The sequence below is a fragment of the Ylistrum balloti genome, unplaced genomic scaffold, assembly GCF_031769215.1.
Source record: "Ylistrum balloti isolate Yb309-2 unplaced genomic scaffold, AGI_CSIRO_Ybal_v1 Utg370416, whole genome shotgun sequence".
Lineage (NCBI taxonomy): Eukaryota > Metazoa > Mollusca > Bivalvia > Pectinida > Pectinidae > Ylistrum > Ylistrum balloti.
In genome coordinates this window covers 2,075,244-2,099,456 of record NW_026782282.1, presented here as the reverse complement: position 1 = coordinate 2,099,456, position 24,213 = coordinate 2,075,244, and the positions used below count along the sequence as shown (strand labels likewise).

At 36.1% G+C, this 24,213-nt stretch overlaps 1 protein-coding gene across 1 annotated transcript; it reads right to left on the bottom strand.

Moving 5' to 3' along the window:
* LOC132554590 (uncharacterized) lies at positions 1 to 22,722 on the bottom strand. The gene is given in 23 exon segments (XM_060218914.1): positions 1 to 44; positions 47 to 63; positions 729 to 842; positions 1,158 to 1,318; positions 3,099 to 3,269; positions 3,581 to 3,814; positions 4,334 to 4,506; positions 6,625 to 7,075; positions 7,456 to 7,686; positions 8,504 to 8,733; positions 9,080 to 9,182; positions 9,817 to 9,954; positions 10,770 to 10,919; positions 12,553 to 12,702; positions 13,205 to 13,326; positions 13,902 to 14,060; positions 14,876 to 15,046; positions 15,678 to 15,859; positions 17,077 to 18,403; positions 18,962 to 19,120; positions 21,262 to 21,417; positions 21,897 to 22,172; positions 22,713 to 22,722. Coding segments are annotated over 23 exon segments (4,929 nt in total).
* Positions 22,723 to 24,213: the final 1,491 nt, after the last annotated feature.

Below are 24,213 nucleotides of genomic sequence, written 5' to 3'. Positions count from 1 at the left end.
TCAGGACGGATGAAAATGGAGAGCCACAGGTGTCCATCTGTTGTGGAATTTCTGGAGTTGTCCCTAAATAAAACAGTTACATATTACCACATGGACAAAGATTGTACTAAAGACACACAGGTGAATTGTATATTTTAATACAAATTTTGATCAGACACAGTAGAGCAAAACAATACATTAAACTGCATTATACAGCAGTTTTGTCCTTCTAGGACTCCTCTGTGATGATAGGTCTTAATTTTGAAACCTTAATTAAAATTTACAAGAATATCTTTGAAACTGACAAATACTCCCGGAAAACTGCTGTGATTTTAACCCATTTAACCCTGTGACCTTGAAAATGGACCAAGGTCATAAGGGGTTTGAACAATTCCAATAGCCCTACATTGCAGCATGCTACAGGCAGGACATGCTAAATATGTGGTTTAATATGTGGTTTAAAGATTGTGATAGTTCAGTCCACTGTAATCTTGAGTAGGCCAAGGACATTTCTTTGCACAAAATTGAAAACCTTCGTCACAGCATACTACAGAAGGTTTTAAAGCTAAATGGCAATGCACTACTAGTTTACCACTATCTCTTATCATGTTTATATGTATTATTCAAGAGTGTTCACGGAAATTGCTAATCTCAACCCATGAATATCTTATAAAATGTAGACTATTACTATGATCACATGGCACCCGTGAGCAATTTCTCTAAGCCATCGTTTTGCTGCCTAAACCTACCGAAAACGATAACCAAAGGAGTCAAGGTCTTCTCTTCCAGACACCGGCACTGCACACTGTGTCACTCCATCTTCTTCATCTAGGGATAACCAACGATTACAAATGAAGGTAAATCTGAAACAGAATTAGCCATCCCATGTAGTATGTTGTAAAATAGTTTTATCTACGTGTGACACATGGACCATACTCAAAGGAGTAGCCAGGGTTTGATACTTTATTTATACAACTTTGAAACTTCATTGAAACCTGGCTAGCAGTTTCTCAGGAAAAGCCAATTATCCTAGAAGGAAGGGCACGACCATGGACTTAAGGATCCTGCCTTTAAGACATGCTGACTGCCAAATTTGGTTCCTATGCATCCAGTAGTTAGCTGAATTGTAGGTTTAACAGACAATAGATGTGCGTGTCACAGACAAAGTGGTGTATTACCTTTCTGTTGACTGTAGGTCCATGATCTCCACTTTGCTGAGAAGCCATGAGGCAGCATTTCCTTTCCCACTGTTGTCATGCCAAATATCAAGGCAAGTAAGACTTCCCAGGCATCTCGGTACACACATAATAAACTTCTGCACACTTCCTGTACCAAATCCCTGAGACCAGAAAACATCAAAATCATCCTCCAGTATAGACTGTCAAGTGATCTGAATTTTTCAATCTATCATAACTAAGTCATTTACAAATTTAACTATAATTACCCATAATTCATCCCACATTTAGAATACAGGTATTCTTTTTTATAGAAGTCAAATGCAGGGTTTTCCATAATTTTGTTAGCAGTAGACTGTGTAGTGAAAGTAGGAGGCTGGCCTGCCGTGTACGTGTAGTCGTGTACGGAACATTATTACAGAACTGGATTGGTGTACTTGGCCAAATGATCAAAGTAGCCAATCAAATTGGCCGGCAACCGGTTCTTATGGAAAAGTTACATAAATGCTCGATTTTGATTTTGTATCATTAAAGTTTCAAGGGGTAAATACAGATATTTTATATTCATATTTAATTGCCTGGTCTTGAGAATGATGATTAAATTTAAATTTGCGTTCAATTTTCCTCAGCTAGAAAGCACCCTACCCTTTATAGATAGTATTAGCACTGTAACTCCGGTGTGACTAACTCACCATTGCAAGGATGATACTGGGGTCACTGTCTGACTGGAGACAGCAAAAGTTACGGGGTGGGACAGGAGTTATTGAATCATTGTAGGTAGTAAAGACAGGAAAAGTTACAGGGGGTAAGACTGGAGTCACTGACTCAGTGTAGGTATTGAGGTTTTACAAGGGGTAAAATTGCCATGGAGTCACATACTCACCAATGGCAGAAAGAGTGACAGCAGGTGAGTCATCACAGTAGTAAGAGTTACGGAGATGAGTTTCTATAGGCAGTAAGAGTAACAGTGAGTGAGTCAATATATTCAGTAAGAGTTAAAAGTTGAGTTGTTATACACATATGTGAGCAGGAAGGGTTACAGAGATGGAGTCACTAAAAAGAATGAGAGTTTAAATTGGTAAGTCATCTATATAGGTGGTAAGAGCTACAGAGAGTGAGTCAATATAAGCAGTAATAATAACATGGAGTGAGTCACTACAAGTAAGATTTATATTTGGGCTGAGACTTGAGTCACTGACTTGTAGGTGGTTAGGTTTAAAAATGGGTTTAATGGGAGTCACAGACTCATAATGAGCTGTAAGTTATAGGGGTGAGTTACTTTAGGTACTTTACTTTCAGTAAAACGTACAGAGAGACAGTCACTATAGGCAGTGATTTACAGGAAGTGAGTCACTATAAGCAGTAAGAGTTACATGGAGTGAGTCACTATAAGCAGTAAGAATTAGATGGAGCGAGTCACTATAAGCAGTAAGAGTTACGGGGAGCGAGTCACTATAAGCAGTAAGAGTTACGGGGAGCGAGTCACTATAAGCAGTAAGAATTAGATGGAGTGAGTCACTATAAGCAGTCAGAGTTACATGGAGTGAGTCACTATAAGCAGTAAGAGTTACGGGGAGCGGGTCACTATAAGCAGTAAGAATTAGATGGAGTGAGTCACTATAAGCAGTAAGAGTTACGGGGAGCGAGTCACTATAAGCAGTAAGAATTAGATGTAGTGAGTCACTATAAGCAGTAAGAATTAGATGGAGTGAGTCACTATAAGCAGTAAGAGTTACAGGGAGTGAGTCACTATAAGCAGTAAGACTGTGGAACTTGAGTTACTTATCAGTAGTAGGAGGCCTTGTAAAGTCTGAAAGTTATTCATTTGTGTATGCCTATACCTTTATCTGATCCAACCATAACAATGTTTAGCTGTGGTTCATTGCCTATGATTCAATAATAGGGTTAGTTTTGTGAAATCCTGTATGGTCCTAAGTGACTCACTTTGCTTTTGCCATCGTCAAGTGTCCGGATGCCAGTACTCCGTCGACTACTTGTGACTGCCATAAAGACACGTGACACTGTCCCAGCATTCCGCGCCAACCCCGTATGGATGGTGACAAGATACAAGTAATTGTCGTTTATCTGGTTATCTGACAGATATGATAGCGCCCACTGTAACATAGTTTCCATTCAAAAGTCAAAAAGCAGATTTTTCATTTGAATTTTGAGAGATTACCGTATACTGCAAAAATTTTAATTCTTACTGGGGTATATTTTCATTAAATTCAGATTGATTATCTAATATTTTGCATGAATTTTATTTTAAATGGATTTCATGAACACCATTTATCAATGAAATGAAGTGCCAATGTAAACAGTCTTACTGTTTGTTAATCATCATATCTTAGCCTTACATAAGTATAAGACTTTACACTAACTGGTCTCTTTTATAAATACAACTGAGAATGAGAAATCTTCCATACTGTTTCATGGTCATGGCGATCCCGTCTCCATGCCCACACGGCCACCAAGACGTATAACACAATGACTCCAACGAGAGTTCCCAGTACAGCTCCATTACTGACAATATCAAACTTTCCAAAAACGGAGTTAAAGTCGATGGAGTTTGGCGGTACATAAAATGTGTTGGCAAAGTATTGCCCCGGTGGATCTTTACAGATACATACTGTCTCTGAGGCGGTTGACTCAGTTGACATCTGGAGATAAAATTAATAACACAGAAATCAATAATTTGGATTCTCTCAATGACGTCATTAACATTTACATGTGTTCACAGCTATATGTCACCTTATCACTTCAACAAGGTCATGATGTAATGTCATCTGATCTTTACGACCCAGCATGACATCATCTTGTTATTTTCATGGTATGTCATAATGTCATTTTTTTCATTTTAAGCACTGCACAATGTCAGATTAATTATTAGTTCAAGGATGGTATGTCTTTCACTTGTCATAAATCCTCTGTAAGGGTGTACCCCTATTGTCTGACATGACCCACATGACATGATACCTTTCATCAATTCAGACCCTAACTATCTAATATGACCCACATGACATGACATATCATCTTTTAGGACGTCATGCATCATACATCAGAACTCTGTCTAACATGTTCTACATGATATCACATCTCATCGTTTTAGACCCTAGCTGTCTCACAAGGCCCACATGACATGGCATCTTGTATTGTCTTTTAGGACCCTAGTTACCCACCTTACATGATGTTTTGTCCCACTTGGCTTCCTCTTTGTTCCAGACTCGACATCCAGCAGTAGACATGACCATGTTATATGGTAACACCCGCGTAGCTGGAATAGTAATATTGCCTGATGATGTAGTGTTGTTACCAGCACTACGACGAGTTCTGGATACACTCCCATCTGGAACTGTAATCAAAACACAAAATTGAATAAAATTCTCCTGTTCAAACAGCCATCACAACAGAGAAAACTCTCAATATTTTAATCATAGCCATTTGTAGATGATCAATCCACTTTGAGAGATTTACACTAGTTGTGTGTTAATAGTGTGCATCTCTTCAGATCAACAAGTTATCTTACATGTCTCTAGATGTTGATGACCTGTTCAATGTAACCACCTTGAGAGATTCACACTAGTTGTGTGTTAATAGTGTGCATCTCTTCAGATCAACAAGTTATCTTACATGTCTCTAGATGTTGATGACCTGTTCAATGTAACCACCTTGAGAGATTCACACTAGTTGTGTGTTAATAGTGTGCATCTCTTCAGATCAACAAGTTATCTTACATGTCTCTAGATGTTGATGACCTGCTCAATGTAACCACCTTGAGAGATTCATACTAGTTGTGTGATAGTAGTGTACATCTCTTCAGATCAACAAGTTATCTTACTTGTCTCTAGATGTCGATGACCTGCTCAATGTAACCACCTTGAGAGATTCACACTGGTTGTGTGTTAATAGTGTGCATCTCTTCAGATCAACAAGTTATCTTACATGTCTCTAGATGTTGATGACCTGCTCAATGTAACCACCTTGAGAGATTCATACTAGTTGTGTGATAGTAGTGTACATCTCTTCAGATCAACAAGTTATCTTACATGTCTCTAGATGTTGATGACCTGCTCAATGTAACCACCTTGAGAGATTCATACTAGTTGTGTGATAGTAGTGTACATCTCTTCAGATCAACAAGTTATCTTACTTGTCTCTAGATGTTGATGACCTGCTCAATGTAACCACCTTGAGAGATTCATACTGGTTGTGTGATAGTAGTGTACATCTCTTTAGATCAACAAGTTATCTTACATGTCTTTAGATGTTGATGACCTGCTCAATGTAACCACCTTGAGAGATTCATACTAGTTGTGTGTTAATAGTGTGCATCTCTATAGATCAACAAGTTATCTTACATGTCTCTAGATGTTGATGACCTGCTCAATGTAACCACCTTGAGAGATTCATACTAGTTGTGTGTTAATAGTGTGCATCTCTATAGATCAACAAGTTATCTTACATGTCTCTGGATGTTGATGACCTGCTCAATGTACACACCAAAGGCTGTTGCTCATTCTGTATCTTCAGAACCTGATCTACATACATATCAGCTACACACAACATCTGCACGGTAAATGTTTGGGCCACTTTACAGAACCCAGGTCCAAGAAGCAACTAATTAACTCTGACTTAAATTCCTAATTGTATCACCAAGCAATATAAACTTTAACCCAAGATACATAAAAATTGTCAAAGAACATTCAATCAGCTGCAGCCAAGTAAAAGGATTTAAGATACACAGCATTACATTTGTGTCACCTGTACCGTTTTATCATATTGGTACATGACTACAAATTATTATCTCTTCAGGATAGTTGATTTAAGAATCTACACCAAGATTATATAAGAATAAAAAAATAAGATAAACTTCAAATAAATGGAATACATATGGAATAAATAAAATGAATGTGTACAGAATAGATAAAATGAATGTGTACAGAATTGATAAATGAATATGTACAGAATAAATAAAATGAATGTGTACAGAATAAATAAAATGAATGTGTACAGAATAAATGAAATGAATTTGTACAGAATAAATAAAATGAATATGTACAGAATAGATAAAATGAATATGTACAGAATAGATCAAATGAATATGTACAGAATAAATAAAATGAATATGTACAGAATAGATAAAATGAATATGTACAGAATAAATAAAATGAATATGTACAGAATAAATAAAATGAATATGTACAGAATAAAAAAATGAATATGTACAGACTAAATAAAATGAATGTGTACAGAATAGATAAAATGTGTACAGAATAAATAAAATGAATGTGTACAGAATAAATGAAATGAATATGTACAGAATAAATAAAATATGTACAGAATAGATAAAATGAATATGTACAGAATAAATAAAATATGTACAGAATAAATCAAATGAATATGTACAGAATAGATAAAATGAATATGTATTGAATAGATTAAATATGTACAAAATATATGACATAAGAACCTGTGTCCACTGTGATTGTGATATAGGCTGTGACCTGCTGACTGAACATGCCTCCAGGAACAACAACCATGAAAAATCCATCATTCAAATCACTATCTGGTACTTCATGCCGCCAATCATATGCAGAGCGTGTGGCTCCACTGCCGCCTTTCAAGTACATAACAAACTTCATCCCGTGTGTGATACCATCTACTCTCAACACCATATCATCGCCAGGAAACTGCCAGAAAAACTTGTAGCTGAAAAATTGAGACGAACTTTCATTCGTGTCTGCAGGAAAAGCTAGATACACAGTTTTTGGATTATTGTCTCCTTTGTTTGGGAATTTGACCTTGACCGATATATTGACCTCTTCCTCGTTGCTGTCCTTGACGGAAACAGACAGTACATTCGAGGTAATATATTGAGCTTCAGGATCCCAGGTGAAGGGATTCTTGTCAAACACGGTGATCTACAAAGGAAAGAGTTAACCCTCCATATACAGGAATCACTTTACCACAAATTTAAAGGCTTTTTTTTTCAAATTTCTGTTTACAAAAGAACAGGAAAAAAGGGGAAAATCAGATAATTAGAGAAAGAATTAAAAGTTTTATATACTATTAAAATAATTCTTAATTAGTAATTTAGAGATTACCAGGGTATAAAACTTAGTGATATCTTGGTAGGATGTTGACTAGTGTAAATTTCTTTTTTGTCATATTTTTTTTTTTTTTATTTGTGAATTATTAAACAGAAAATGAAAAACATTGAAATGTCTACATGATCTTGGATGTTAGATTGAGATGTGAATAAGTATCTCATTTTCCAGTCAAGTTTCCTTCCTGAACGAACCTGTATGTCTTTGCTGTCCACACTCTGGTCGTCTGTTTCTGCGAACTCCATAGTGATGTTGTTCCTTACTAGTGGAGTTGTCGTCAGTTCGGGTAACGTCAGTGCTGTCATGCTGGTACTTAATCCTGGTCTGTTGACAAACACAGGGAGTTGTTTCATATTTACCATTCCTTTCAACACTTTTCCCAGTGATGACAGTGATGCCAGGATGCTGGGTACAAATTGCTGAGCCTAGAGAGAATTACAATTTCACATCATTTCCAGGGACTAATTTTGGTAACACGGAACAAATATATATTTATCTGGCAATGAGGCAATGACTCATAATAAGCCTGGCTACTTTTATTGCTATTAGATACTAAGGTGAAAAATATCATTTCAATGTCCTGTAATAAGCCCACCCCCTAATTTTAGCCAAAACTTCAGTGTTGGCTGTTTATATGTTTGCTTGTTGGGTTGTATCCCTATGTCAACAGCCAAGGTCATATTAAGGTAAAGTTTTCCTAAAAAAGTTGGTGCCTGTCTCACTGAACAACATACAGGAGGCCCACTCCATGCCAACCTGACCAACTCAGGAAAACCTCAGCTTTCTGATAAACAAACCGACCTGAACCTACACACTCCTGATCTTCACCTTGGGTAGAATAGTCCTAGGCTCTAATAAATCAGCTATTGTAGCCCCCATTCTGAAACCTGGGCTATATGATACCTTTCTTCAAAGGAAACAATGGTAAATTTTTATATAATCAGCTATGATATAAATATTTACATACAACTTCACTTTTCTCTGTTAAAACTTTTTCATAAAAATATTGACGACTGCCAATGTTCTATATTGTTTTTAAAGTGTTCAAATTTGACCCCAAAGTGTATCATAATCCAACACCTTCCTTATTAGGAAATAAAATGAAATCACATTTCTGAGAACTACCAAATCTGATTTTTTTTTTTATTTCAACACACTGTCTATTCTGACCAAGAAATAATGTCACACAGGTTTAAATTAATTCAGGTTTTACTGGACCAAACAGAAATGTGATCTTTTTACCTTTTCATCAGTTTCGTTTTTCTTCAAAGCCTGTGACTTGGAGATTTGAGAGACAAAGAAAGAGCGTTCCATTTCCGTCATATCCTCTGTGCTGTCTTGGTTAGAGTTTACAAAGTCATTGTTGGCTACAATGGTCTGTTGTATATCGTATAGGTCTGTACTGGTCGGGTTGTTTGGGGTTCTAGTTGTGATTACACTTTTCAAAGCGTTGTCTGCGACACGCAAAATCGCTAAAACCAATCAAATGCAAAAAATCAAAAATATCATGGAACTCATTATTTTAACTTGATATACTACTAGTAGCAACAACTCATACAAAATCATATGTAATATTCATATTATTGAAATGTGTGGACATTCTTACAAAACTTTCAAATGATCTCCTCATGAAAAAGAACACAATTTCAAAAGTTTAATTTCTGAAACATTTGACAAAAAAAATCCATGAAGAATTATCATATACATTCCGATGTCCATAATCTGGTCTTCATGAAAAATTAATAAAATTTCCAAATTTGCATTTTTGAAATATTAGAAGGGAAAATAAAGAAAATACATAAAAAAAATATCACTAACACTCAGATGTTGTTTCATAGTCAGCAAAGAGTGGATATATATCTCCAACAGTGGTGTTTTGAAACATTGTTAGTATCAGGTCGTTTGTAGTGACAGCCGTATTCTGTAAAACAAGGGAATTAACTCATACGACACAAAAGTTTAGGTACTTGAAAATGGCAAACAATGGCAAAGGTCTCATTAAGAAAGGAAAAAAGATCCTTGAGCAATCTTGGGGCCAAACATTTTAATAATCTTTATCAGTTCTATACAATATTGATCTTTTCTCTAACCTCACCTTCTTTCTCCTTTTTCTTTCAACCATTTAACAAGGAATCCTGCATATGAAATCTAAGACATGTCTTAAAAGTTTAGAACTTTCTGAGAAATAACAATAACAAACTTAAAACAGTCAAAATCAGAGATGGTTTCTCATCAGCCATTTTGTTTTCTTGAGCAGACAAAAATTTAAATGGGCAAAAATATTGGCCATGAGAAACATATATCAGGTATATTTGAGAATATCCTTCAAGTTCATCTCAAGAAATTGCGATAACATGGATTGTTTACGAATAGACACCAAAACACAAATATAACGCGATTTGAATGGCCCATATCTGACAATGGTGGGTTACTAAAAATTTGCAAGCTCTTCTAAGATTCACAATAATACAAATTAAGTTTTTATCACGATCTGGTCCAAGCTATGTTAAAAATACTTTGGATGAATATTTTATCAAGACTTTAAATCATCTTACCACAATTCCTTCATCGATTAGTGAAGGATCCATAATGACAGAGCCGATACCTTGTGCCAGGTGTTTCACCGTAACCATACCAGACCCCTGTTCAGCTAACGTAGTATTGTGTAAGATATAGGAGTACTGTTCCGTCACCTAATTTGGAAAACCAAGTAAAAATGTTTCTATCAGTTAGTATAACACTTTACATCATCAAGGTATCTCTTTGTTTCTGAAATTCATGTAACCTGATTTGACCATGAACTGGGGATTTATTTTCTTGTTGTGGTCCAAATGTCTTGACTCATGCTCTGGAGCATGTTTACAGATAAACAAAATAAGAAATACAACATTCAGGGTCTTATGACATTGCCTTGCAGCACTCGAAGCATTTAAAGTGACAGCCATTTGAAAAAGTGACTCATTTAAAAGAGCTTCACTCGTTATTGCAACTTTCCAGGTCCTCTGCCACCAACCCCGAACCACACCTCTCTCAAAAAAATCCCCCCAAAAAACAGAAAACAAAATGTGTTTATGCAACACTATTTCCCAAGTTGCAACAAAATTCTTATTTGGGACATTAAAACTGTACTGTGTAAGCACTGTGCTAATTGCATACACAATATTTGAAACACTTACAGTGTAATAATTAAGGCAAAAGTTTTTCACATGTAGGTCAAAGGTCATGGTCAAGGTCACATGGTCAAAACATTTGGTACCATTGGAAAGGTCTTGTCACAATGAACACACATGCCAAATATTAAAACTCTACCTCTTTCGGTGCAATAATCTATATGGCAATTATCTTTCAAATGTAGGTCAAAGGTTACGGTCATAGTAGGATGATAGTATTAATCTTTTCAAACCTATGAATTGCAGATATTGTTACAGAAAATAGTCTCAACTGTTTCTGTATTAACATGGATAAAATGAACAATCAAAGTTCAAATTCTTTATAAGGTCTTATTTACAATAGACAAGTTTTCATGGGCCGAGTTGAATGGTGGATCAATGTAGTCAGCCCAAAGCCTATCCCAGGTGAAGCTTGTGTTGCTCTCCTCTGTTGCAGACATGACAACAAGACTGCCAGTATCCTCTGGTACACTGGTGGTTGGAAAATCCTATGTAGTGAAAAAAAAACAATATCCAAATATCAATGCTACAGTATTCATAAAGAATTAAAGAGGAAGTGTGCAGAATATTTCTACCTCAAAAGAATTTAAGTGTTAATTTTGACTTTTTAATGATGACCAATGACCAATAAATAATTTTGGAAGTTGATGTTACAACACTAAGGTGTGAATATATGTTTTCACCAAGAAGAGTGTTTCAGTACTATGGAGGCTTGCAAGAATATACAATTACACATTGGAGATGGACGGACACACACATTAATTAGGATCAAGGGTGGAACAATGAAATTAGTGGTGACAGGATTAAAGAGGCTGGGTAGAGGGATAACTGTATTAGTAGTGACAGGATTAAAGAGGCTGGGTAGAGGGATAACTGGATCAGTGGTGACAGGATTAAAGAGGCTGGGTAGAGGGATAACTGGATCAGTGGTGACAGGATTAAAGAGGCTGGGTAGAGGGATAACTGGATCAGTGGTGACAGGATTAAAGAGGCTGAGTAGAGGGATAACTGGATCAGTGGTGACAGGATTAAAGAGGCTGAATAAAGGGATAACTGTATTAGTAGTGACAGGATTAAAGAGGCTGGGTAGAGGGATAACTGGATCAGTGGTGACAGGATTAAAGAGGCTGAATAAAGGGATAACTGTATTAGTAGTGACAGGATTAAAGAGGCTGGGTAGAGGGATAACTGGATCAGTGGTGACAGGATTAAAGAGGCTGAATAAAGGGATAACTGTATTAGTAGTGACAGGATTAAAGAGGCTGGGTAGAGGGATAACTGGATGAGTGGTGACAGGATTAAAGAGGCTGAATAAAGGGATAACTGTATTAGTAGTGACAGGATTAAAGAGGCTGGGTAGAGGGATAACTGGATCAGTAGTGACAGGATTAAAGAGGATGGGTAGAGGGATAACTGGGTAGAGGGATAGAGGGATAACTGTATTAGTAGTGACAGGATTAAAGAGGCTGGGTAGAGGGATAACTGGATCAGTAGTGACAGGATTAAAGAGGCTGGGTAGAGGGATAACTGGATCAGTAGTGACAGGATTAAAGAGGATGGGTAGAGGGATAACTGGATCAGTAGTGACAGGATTAAAGAGGCTGGGTAGAGGGATAACTGTATTAGTAGTGACAGGATTAAAGAGGCTGGGTAGAGGGATAACTGGATCAGTAGTGACAGGATTAAAGAGGCTGGGTAGAGGGATAACTGGATCAGTGGTGACAGGATTAAAGAGGCTGGGTAGAGGGATAACTGGATCAGTGGTGACAGGATTAAAGAGGCTGGGTAGAGGGATAACTGGATCAGTGGTGACAGGATTAAAGAGGCTGGGTAGAGGGATAACTGGATCAGTGGTGACAGGATTAAAGAGGCTGGGTAGAGGGATAACTGGATCAGTGGTGACAGGATTAAAGAGGCTGGGTAGAGGGATAACTGGATCAGTGGTGACAGGATTAAAGAGGCTGGGTAGAGGGATAACTGGATCAGTGGTGACAGGATTAAAGAGGCTGGGTAGAGGGATAACTGGATCAGTGGTGACAGGATTAAAGAGGCTAGGTAGATGGATAACTGTATTTAGTAGTGACTTTAATTACAGTTCTACATTTCTATGATAAAACTTACCAAAGCATTGATGGTAGAAGCTGCATTCTCTACGGACATGGTGACAAGTTTGAGATTTCCTGATCCAATAGCTGAATCTATATTTTCATCTACAGTTTCAACAAACGATGATACCTCACTCACAGACATATCATTGATGGGTGGAGAGGACTGTCAAAATAAATACTTCCATGTAACATACAAAATTACTGATTAATCAAATATTCTATATTCAATTTCTAATATGCATTTTAGAGGTAAATTGGTCTGTTATCTCATTTTTAATCTTTTCTATTCCTGCCAAAATCTCTTTTCGTCAAATTCTGTCCATGATTCTAAATTCAAACCTTTTTTTTTCCAAAGATTTTTCCTTTGTTTAAATTAATATTGTTGATAAATTCATTATAAATCTATTAAAAGCATGAAGTATGAACATGTATTGTTTTGAAAATATTAATTTGAAGCATGAATCAATTAACTAATTTATCATTAAGATTGATAATTTGAAAAAAATACCTGTATGACCCAGAATTGTATTGTTGTGTGTAATAAGAGGGAAAATGATAAATATAGACAGATTTAATCATACCTAGAGACCATTCTTGGGTATTAGACCACAGAATTTGACTGAAACTAGAATCTAGATTTATATGACTCTAAGAAATATACTTACTCTAACAAGAACAGTTTCTTCGGTGAAATCTCCGAAGATGTCATAAATTCTCAACAGAAGATCAAGGATATAAAGATTGGTTGAGTTTCCCTCTGGTAAATAAACACCCACTTTTCGTTCAGCTGTGGATAAAATTAATAGCGACAGCTGAAGGAGACAATGAAGATGTTCTGGTTCCAAAATTTATAATGAAATAATTAAATCTCATACAATTTTTTTATTTTATGTCTGTTTCAAATTTTTTCTCGTAAAGTTTTTAAGCTTTATTTTTTATAAAATTAATTATAAAAAAGTGATTTTCTTTGTTGTATAAGACACATGAAATTTGTTAAATGAACATTTAATCTTGTTTGGTATTCAATACTTCCAGTACATAGTGTTGTTTTTACAATACAATGTATTCAATAAATGATAACCATTTCAGGAATGTCAGAAATTCAATTTAAAAATTAATCACTCAGTATTGTATAATTATGTAGAGATCTACATTAGCTTTTATTGAAGTTTTGTCACAGTTTTAACTTTCACTCACAAAATTTAAGTTGGACTTAAGATATACAGGACCTGGCACCAATAATCTGATTTTGGTTATTAAGTTTGATATGTTCTAGATGTTACAGACTCAACTGACCCCATGAACAGACAGTCTGAAATGTCAGCTGAAATGGGAGATGTTCAGAAATGCTTTAATACTCACCACCATGATAGAGAAGTGTTGGTTCCTCTGATCCCTTCCTGGCAAAAACTCTGTAGAAAAATGATTCCTTCCAATCCAGATTTAAATTTCTATTTTTGCGGTATCCCTCATCTTTCCAGTTTTTAAAATTGATGTTAAACTGTGTTACTCCAGCTTTACCTTAAATAACAGTTAAATAATTCAACAATACCGATGACATATCAATGATAACAAACCGATTTTTACTCCATCATACAGCATTTCCCTCGCTTCAAGCTCCGGAGATGAACACATTGCTAAAATGAGAGGTGGGGATATAGCAGGGTTTGATTTGGGTGGGCTTATTGCCAGACAAGGGCTTATTCCATACATAGAGTTGGTGCGAAAATTGCTACCCATTTTGAACCAAGTACAGCTAGGTATAAAACAGTTGACTGACCATGATGTCATATAACACTGACTATATGACATTTGTGTTCCCAAATGATGGTACCACTGGCATGACTTTTGTTCTTGTAGTAAAAATATTTATAGGTCAATATTTCCATCTAGTAATATGATCAGGAGTAGACGTATTTGTGGAGATTGAACAGAAGTGAATTAAGCAAAACTTCAATGCCACAACTAATTCTACCTCAGTATTTTTGTACTCTTTTTAGAAAATTAAAACATTTGTCGATGATTATGTATTTGTTTGAATATTTATTTTCATACAATACTATTTCATCAATATATATACGAGGTAATTATCAAATCATTTGCACATATATACATCACAGTGACCTCATTAAATATCCTTAATTGTGAAATATTTCATGGCGGCAAATTAAGAAATGTGAAATATTTCATGGCGGCAAATAATTATTTGTGAAATATTTTATGGCAAACAATGATTTGTTAAATATTCCATGTGCCAACCAACAAGATATGTCCAGACTTAACGACGATGTCAAAGGATGAAAAATTAATAAAATTTTGACGTGCAGTCAACTTACCACTCGAAGGCGAAACTTCATATTTGCCATCGTACGGTGGTATATTTGTCTCGATCAAAACAAGAGTTAGACTTGAAGAGTTCCCGAACAGTGTGGTATTCAGCTCCACGATGAAACTACTATCTGGTAACAGAATGTACTTACTGAGCACGAACGCAGGAGAGTTCAGTTCTGGAAAAAATCATGTTGATGATGAAAGTGCAACTGGACAAGACTAACATGTTACAAAAATATTCTGGCATTATTCCTACTAAGTTTTAATTTGTATGTTCACGAAAAAAAAACATTTTTAGAATGTCCTGCATCTGATAAGATGATATGTGTTTCACAGGAAATTAAATCGTGCTTGTGACCTCAGGCAAGACACTAACTGCGTTGCTGTGGACATCCTCAATAGTCCAGGGGTTATGATCACTTCAGCTCTCTGCATCCCTAGGACATGTCATGGCAAAATTGAAGGTTCCTAATGCGACACCTCGTGGCAAGACAAAAAGGCTGGTTTGATCCTTTGATGTACAACAAAAAGGAGCGTATCAGCCTGTGATTGGTCAGTTTTTTCTCATGGGATCAATCAAATTAACTGATTTGTGACTTCAATTTTGCCATGACATGTTCCAGGGGTGCAGAGAACGAAAGTGGTCGTAACCACTGGAGTACCGAGGATGCGCTCTGGATAGCATCCGGATAACATCCTTTATAAACAGAGCTAAATTCAAAATTACAATGCCTGTCCACAGTGCAATATATACACTGCAAAAAGGTCTGTAAGGAATTTTGTAAAGCTATTTTAACAGTCACTCACCACTCTGCAATCCATTCTGCCAATCAAGGAGATCCGATTTAGTTTTGGTAACGGTGTCAAACTGGAACACGTTCCATGCATAACTGATGGTAGTCAGTTCATTGTAGGTACAAGAGAAACAATTTGCACGCAGAGAGAGGATGGAACTGCTAGCTGTCTTTGGTAAACAGTTTAGACGGCAGCTGAAGTATGAAAAACATGGCTAGGACATAAAAAACCAAATACCAACTCAAATTAAGGTTACATCCCAAAACTCTCCAGATTAATGATGTAAATTGTCTTGCGCCTCCAGATCATAACATTGTCCACAATGATTGCAATTTAACTAACTTTCAAGAGTGCAATTTTGAGTTGTCAATCTATACTTGCAATCATGCACACAAATTAAGGTTTTAATTCAAATTTCTGCTTTGTATATTTTTCATTCTTTTCAAAATTTTGCTTTATCTTCTGCTATAACAATTCATTCTTCTTGAAAATGGAACATGTTTGTAAAACATCAATGCCCTGCCGCCAAGGCCTTGACCTTGTACCCCTGAAACACAACAATGTCCAAAATATACTCTACTTGAAGTAAAGTTTTATCAAATTTCATGAGAGAATGAAGCTCCTATGAACTTGCTAGATGCTTACATTAAATTGGGACAGGACCATTGAAACGGGACTGGACGCGATTGGACGAGACAGGACAGACATGGGCAACGCTTTATGCACCACCATTTTGTGTCGGGAAATAAAATTCCAAGGAAAAATTAGGATTTTTTCGATAACGAATAAGGGTTGAATACAAAAACTGGAATGAGAAAATTTCAACGAGAGTAAATCAATACCATAACTATGAATTCAACATATGGAGTTTTGAAGTGCCAAAAACAAAACTGGTACTTATAATTTGCCTGCTTTTACCTCTTTCGCGTAACCCTGTTGAAATGGTCGAGGCAGCATAGAACTAAAATGTCTCCAGTGAAATTTGAAAAAAATATTTAACCAAAATGAATTCCATTTTAGCTCATACTGTACATAACATTGCAAGAAATGTTTGTTTACACCGACTACGTTTTAGTGCAAAAATTCTGAAACTAACAAAGTTATACAGCCAGATCGTTTCGGACAGGCACAGCTGGCTTCTTTGAAGTACAAGTGCCAAATATTCTATTGTCCAGTCTCGGTCCCAGTCCGTTGTTAGCATTTTTCTTGCAAGTCAACAGCCAGTAAAGCCGTTTAAAACGCATATGCATATATTTTCATATTTTCATAATTGCACTAATTCATTAATAAGTGAGAATACCATGAAATTTTACTCTGCAAAACGCTTAGTTACTGCTATAATGAATATGTAAAAAAAACCTTTCCATTGTTTGTTGAAAAAGAGCAGATAATTTTATAAAACTCTTACTACCTGATGTCAATAGCCGGGGGATTTCCTGGAACAGATTGGACTCGTTGCTGAAAGTAGCTAAAAGAATCGTTGGCACTGACTCTCATTGTGATGAGAAACCCTAAAGAATCTACGACATTTCCAGCGCTGATAACCAGTCTGGCATTTCCATCTGACTTTTCCATGAAGTTTGAACAGAACTGTTGTTGAATGTAGGTATCTGTGATGTTTCTTAGCAACTCGTCTTCTGATGCCAGGGCATTCCAATCTGTGAGGGCCATGGCACTGATCTGTACTGGTGCATCGACAAGATATCCCACTAATGAGGTGTAGTCAGAACTACGTTTTCCACAAATATAATAGTAATCAGCCCCTTGCCGCTCCGGGATGAGGATGGCTATTCTATTAATGATGTTTCTTAGACTTGTCAGATGTGTCTTTTCAGACTGGACGGCACTCAGCCAGTTTTGGACATCAGTTTTAATTGTCGAAACAGAAGATGAAACAGAGTAATCACCGAAAGTAAGGAATTTTTGATAATATTCAACTTTTGTGTCAATGATTTCAATCAAATTTATTAGATCTGCGTACATGTAACCAAAACGAGTGATCTGACTGTCAAAAAGAATGAATTCATCGGTGAAATTTGGGTTTGTGGTCATGTTACAGAAATCCTCTTTCGGAGGATTGCTATTGAAATAGGTGATGAATGTCAGATTCTTCACAGCAAGTACCAGATTATCAATTCGATTTACGACAAAAGTATGATTTGACCAGGATTGTTGTGACATATCATCCGGGAACAATATTTCTTCGTTGATATCGACGTTGAGCATGTCGTAAATTGAGTCGATCGCGAGTGGAGTACATGCCCATGAGATTTCCAAAGTGGACGTAAATCCAGGGCCTTTACTCATGTCGTAGGAGAGGGTGAGTCCATCAATGGTGTGGGTGCCTTCACCAAGCATACGAACAGACCCGCCTACGATTGCTGCATAAGGGGGAGGGTATGATACACTGATGAACAGTTCATCTTCCAGCCATATTTGAGACCCTCCGTGATAGTAAACTCTCAGGACCACCTTGTAGAATCCCAATTCTGATGCATCGAATGGAAGACTAGGCTCAGTGACAGAGAGAATATGTGTTGCGTTGCTTGTTATAGTAGGTATATGAAATACATTCCACATGTAATATGGATGTATATTTTGTCTTTTACAAAAGCTGGTTTGGAAGACCTGTACTATAGAATAGATCTCAAAGCTAGCGGCAATATAGATAGACATGGGCGTTTCTAAGGAGGAGTAAAGCGGATCCAGTACGTTGTTACTGAAGCAAGCTGGCAGTACTGAAAACCCATAATCAAAGAAATATTAGCTATTTGGATATTGTTTTCTATTGCAATGAAATCCATTGGCGAGTTCACTAAATTAAGTCAAAATTTGATCAAGCACAAAACGAAAGCTAACAATTATCTTCTAACAATAAATTCATATCAAATAAATAAATAAATCAAAAGCTGGTTATCATTTTTTATATAGTCATTTAAGCTTCACTGCTAAATTTTACATAATAAAATTGCTTGACCTTACAGTGACCTTCACGTGCCAAATTATTCTTGTCATAGCAGTAAACTTCCTTGACTTGTCAGTAAGATTACTAGCACCTTCACTTTACTAATCATTGCCTACAACGACTTGACCTTAGTAACTTTCACACTCCCCACAATTATTTGACCTCAGTAACCTCAACAATTCTCAAAATTATTTTAAGATCTTGGTGACCTTGACAATCCTCACAATTATTTTATCTTTGGTTTTCACGAAAATAAATTTTATAAGACTCCACAGTAAGGTGTAAGTACTTTGTCAATATCATGCTGTTTACACTTTAAGTACATCCTTACCCTCACACTCCGCGGTCTGGTTGCTCTCCCCGATACAATATATTCCTTCACAAGTTGGCGGGTCGTCACACATTCTTTCTCTTGTTTTGGTTCCCGTTCCAATGGACACAGAGCAACTAGACCAGTTACCCCAATCTGACCAACCTCCATCGACAGTCGCTGTTAACATACCCGTCAAACAAATGGTAAAAAACAATATGTACATAGAGCCTTCAATACTCATCTAGATTTTAAATCAAACAAACGTGACAAAATGTTTTTTTCTGGTGCAATGCAAAGTATTTCGATTTTCCCATGTTGGGTTGTATACGTATCATTGTAGGATGTGGAAACTTACTGCCCCTCCCCCACTCCCTAATCCCCCCACCCTCCCCCTTTTATAACACTGGAACTAACTAATCACAAATAAAGTGCAGAATTCAAAAGCTAATCATACAAGCGTACTATTTTTTGCACAATATCAAAGGAAAAGAAAATAAATAAAATCTGTTTACAGGTTCTACCTGAAAAAATTTGGGTCGGAAGGTATTTTTTAAGGATGTATGAAACTCGCGCGTTTGACCGGAAGTAGAGCATGATTCAGTATAAGATAAAATCAAGCGTAGTATCATAGACGTTTTTACGTTTCGATATACTATGTTACCAATAGTTGTACTTTGATTTCTTTCCTATAGACTACAAACTGGTTGACGTTTTGACGACTTTTTAGCGTCAAAGTTCAACTTTTTTCCGTTGCTAGGGGATTTCTCTTGAGTATAACTCGGCAAGTTTTGGGTAGGTTTCAACATTTTTTAAAAATTAATTATCACCACAAATAACTGATTTGAAATAAATGAATGCTGGCTTAGTAGATCACACTTTTCTTGAATTCTTGGACCCAAATGTAATTTGTTTTTAATGGCGTCCAGCTGGGGGAAAATGATGAGCACAACCACTCCTTCATTTTTTTATCGTGAAAACTATTCTCAAACATTTCTCTCTCAAGTCTTGATAAAATTAGAAGTGAAGGAATCCCGGATCATCTTATCATAGCTGTAACACCTGAATTCATCTTGATAGACATATCCGAAGTACATAATTGGATCTCTAATCCGAAAATGCGTTGATGATGCTTATTATAAAACAGCCAACGGGCCTGTGATAATACACGTCAATTGAGCGAGGCTTCCGGCTACATACTACTGTAGGTTAGCATATCGTCACTATTGGCAACCACGTGTTAAAACAAAACTGCGCCTGATAATTTCAGTGAGAAAAATAAGTTCTGAAGATCAAAGGAAATAAGATGTGTTTATTATGAAACCCCGTTGCAACAAATTGTGAGCACAAATGTCAAAAATAAAACTCCTATCTTTTAGGGTGCAGTAGTTATCATCAATGTTATTTTTTTTCAAATGTAGGTCAAGGGTCGCGGTCAAGGTCACATGGTGAAAAAGTTTGGTATCACCGGAAAGGTCTTGTCACAAGGAACATACGTGCCATATATGAAAACCCTGTCGCTTAGGTGCGATAGTCATGGGCAATGTTAAAGAAAATTGTCACTACTACGGACGGTGAGGAGACACCAGACTGTAGTATCTACTTTTGATTATCTTATATCTTTCAGTTTAGAAGTCTGTGTCGATGATGTGTTTGAAAAAAAATCATCCAGAAACCAAATAAAGGCATTACTAGATAGACCAATTCAAATCGGTTTTTGGCAATTACTGTACGGAAAAAACCAGAAATACCAAAAGGAGAGGATTTCTGGCCTGACGATATTTTTGATGCATTATTTGGCTGGTTTTTTTTTATGTCGCTTACAAAGACGTCAGTTGCAACATTCAACTTAAAACAACAGAAAAGCAGAAATATAAACTGACTTGGTTTTGAAAAATCGAATTAAGTGAAATACTATATTTTATTAATTCACGTTGATTCCGATATCGTTTATCGTATGTCCAACTGCTGTGCTGCTTCGTCAGACTGAACGACACAGCGGAAACTTCGTATGGGCATCAACCATCAGTTTTAATGATGTTTAGGGAAAAATGGTTTTTCAATAGTACTCATACTGTGCTATCAAGACACACTTTTTATATTCTAAAATACGCAATTTGCCATTGTTTTCCACGCTTTTTTTGTTCAGATTTATTCAACTTTTAAAAAAATCGGCTAGTAAATGATGGACGACCTTTCTGCAGTTTTCCGAGTTAAGGCATAAAAATGAAGATGCCGAGACAGGCACGCGATCGACGGCACCAAACCGTAATGTCACACGCACTTATAAGCATCTATTGATAAATACAGCTCATACATACGTTGTTGACAAGGAAGTGTTATGGTACTGTTTCCGCCACAGCTATTTCCTCCATTACACGGGCTCGGATTATCACACACACGTCGCATCTGGAACTGACCACGACCGCACGTGACACTGCACGAGCTGTTGACCCAAGCTGACCATCCACCATCCACTGACAATAAAAAAAGTCTCCATATTCTAAATTATTCAAACTCATGGGCATGTTAACTTACACGAGTTCTCTAGCCTGAAAAGGGAGATAATTTTGAATATGATTCTATGTATTCTGCAAAGTTATAGTTTTTACTTTTAGATAATACTTTTTGATATAAATCTAGTCAAATCATGCTTACATTTAAATGAAATTATCCTAAAATAAATCGAAGTTAATTTGAACATTTAAAACTATTTGAAAACATAACGTCATCTACAGTAGATGAACCAAAAAACTCCAGACAAATACAACCAAACCTATTAATAGAGGTCTTAATGGAGGAGGCAGAGAAATGTGACATTTACACACAGGTGGCCTTTATATAGAGGTTAAATAACTATGAATTGCATTACACAAGGAACCAGTAATGTGGTCTAGTGACATTAAAGACAAATTTGAATTTATCTCGATTTCAGAATTTTTCATAACTTCCAAACCTTTTAAAGGACACGGAACTGTTTCCTCCGCATAAGTAGTGACTCCATCACCACACATACTGTCCGGCTGAACAGCACTTGCATCAAAAGGCGTACAGAAGCAAGAACTGCTTTTTTGAAGCACACAATCGCCTACACATGTTTCATTCGGGGGACTATTTGTAGAGTTCCAGTAGCAGGAACGGCTCCGATTTTGCGTTCCGGAACACGAACCCCAAAGACTGGACTCACAACTAGACCAGCTGCTCCATGTATCCCAACTATAATCGTTCATTCCTGTTAGAAAGAACGCAAAAGTACAAAACCATTAAACATAGCCTCGCATATAGCAGTGTTTCTCCTTCAGCTTTCAATTTCGTTTTCGTTGATGCTAGGTGACGATTTTTTTACAGACTGCATTGTCGCACGGTTGTCGAGGAAAAGTAAATACGTGTGTGTGAAATGAATACGTGAATTGTAAATGGAGAAAAAAAAAAGTTGCCCTTCCCTAAAAATATCATATCGAATATGGATGTTACCTTGAAGGTCTAACCCAGAGTAACGTTAATATATACGTCATCACATTTTTTCTCTGATGGTCGCTAATGATAGATATTTTCATCAGATGCCATGCATTTCCGAGCGTCTAAGCTTTCTTTTCTAGGTAAACCTTCTTTTTCTGATTAAAATGATGTAAGGATACGTAAAAATATGATATTTTTAGACTGTATGTCCAAGTTTGTCGAGCAGTTCAGTTCCATAATACAATTAATCATATTTTATTGTCTTAATACAAAGCTATGGTTGGATCTTAAGTTATAACATCATTATATTTACCTTTTCCCATCGAACGTGAAAAGGCGTGAAGGTGTTCTGTCCGACCACGAGGGTTTCCCCATGGTTTCTTACTCGGGCAAACAAATGTGATTAACGTAAGTTTGAAAAAACTTGTTTCGAAACTGTTGTAAAACAAATACCGTTTAATTCCTTTAGGAAAATGTTTGCGAAATTACTTCCGATTTGGAAAAAGGGCTAAACGGAGATTATCGGTAGCCGTTTTCTTCAAATGGCGACTATTTCAGGTAAACAATTTTTATGTAAGAACAAATAACAAGCGGACCTATGATGATACTGTCAGTGTCTGTTTGGACTTTCTCTTAATAAGCACGAAAGATTCTTTCTTTCTTTTTCAGTTCAGTTTTCAGTATTTTAAAAATGTTTAATAAGAGGCATTCAGCAATGTACACCAAACAATGTATACTATTAATATAACATCTGAAAGTTGGTTGAAAAACATTTTTGTTAGTTTCTTTTTCAGTAATCTGCTCCCCAACGAGACATGACAGGGCATTGCATAAGAAAATAATATCTATCTGATTTTTGTTGAATCAGCTGTACACAGTAATAATTTGGAATTAGCAAATTTCTAAGCCAACACACCGATTTACTAAGTATTCACCTCCATTCCCTTCAAAATAGAAGATAGAAATACATCTATGATGAGGAATATTTAGTAGTTCAGTTTTTATAAATAAGTGTACATTATATGCTCGGAACTCGAGGTATTTTCTATCTCTTGGACTTTGTTTCCGAGGATAGTCTTCTGAATTTTGTTTCTAAAACTTGACAATTTGACGTCTTTGTGATGGTGTGACGTTTCTCTGGTTCTATCGTATCATAAACTATTATATCTGTTTTTATTCACATTGCAGTATGATAAATTAATTGGTACACTACGAAAAGACGATAGTTATTGTTTGGTTATTTTTGCGTTGAGCAATGGCGCTGCGAAATTATCAAAATTACAGAGGAAGTGAAATTCACTCACAACAAGTATCAATCACAACACAGAGTTTCTTATAAATGGTTATCATTATCTGTCGGACCGTAAAGTTCAAATAAATAAATAAACACATAGAAAAAATAAATAAATAAATTAATTAATAAATAAATAAAACATTCAAATAATAATTGCCGGAGTAATTACAATTGCTACAAATGATCTAATGTAATTTTATTCTATAACAATGACATGATAACTCCGTTCATCTTTTGTTTATTTATGCAAATTTTACGTAAATATTCTCTGATGTTTTTGGAGCTATTTCACAATAATACACAATGCAGGTGACTTGAAGGCTTCCGAATCAATTTTGTATATCTATTAAGTAAGATTAAGGTACGTGTATCTCATTTGTCAGGTCGGGTCGAGAAGAAAACTGCAGAGATTTACATGAAATTGAAATCATGTAAATACAATTTTTATTTCAAAATTAATCGAAGCGCAACTTTCTTAAAATAGATCATAAAACAATGTCAGTGGCACAACATCCAATCA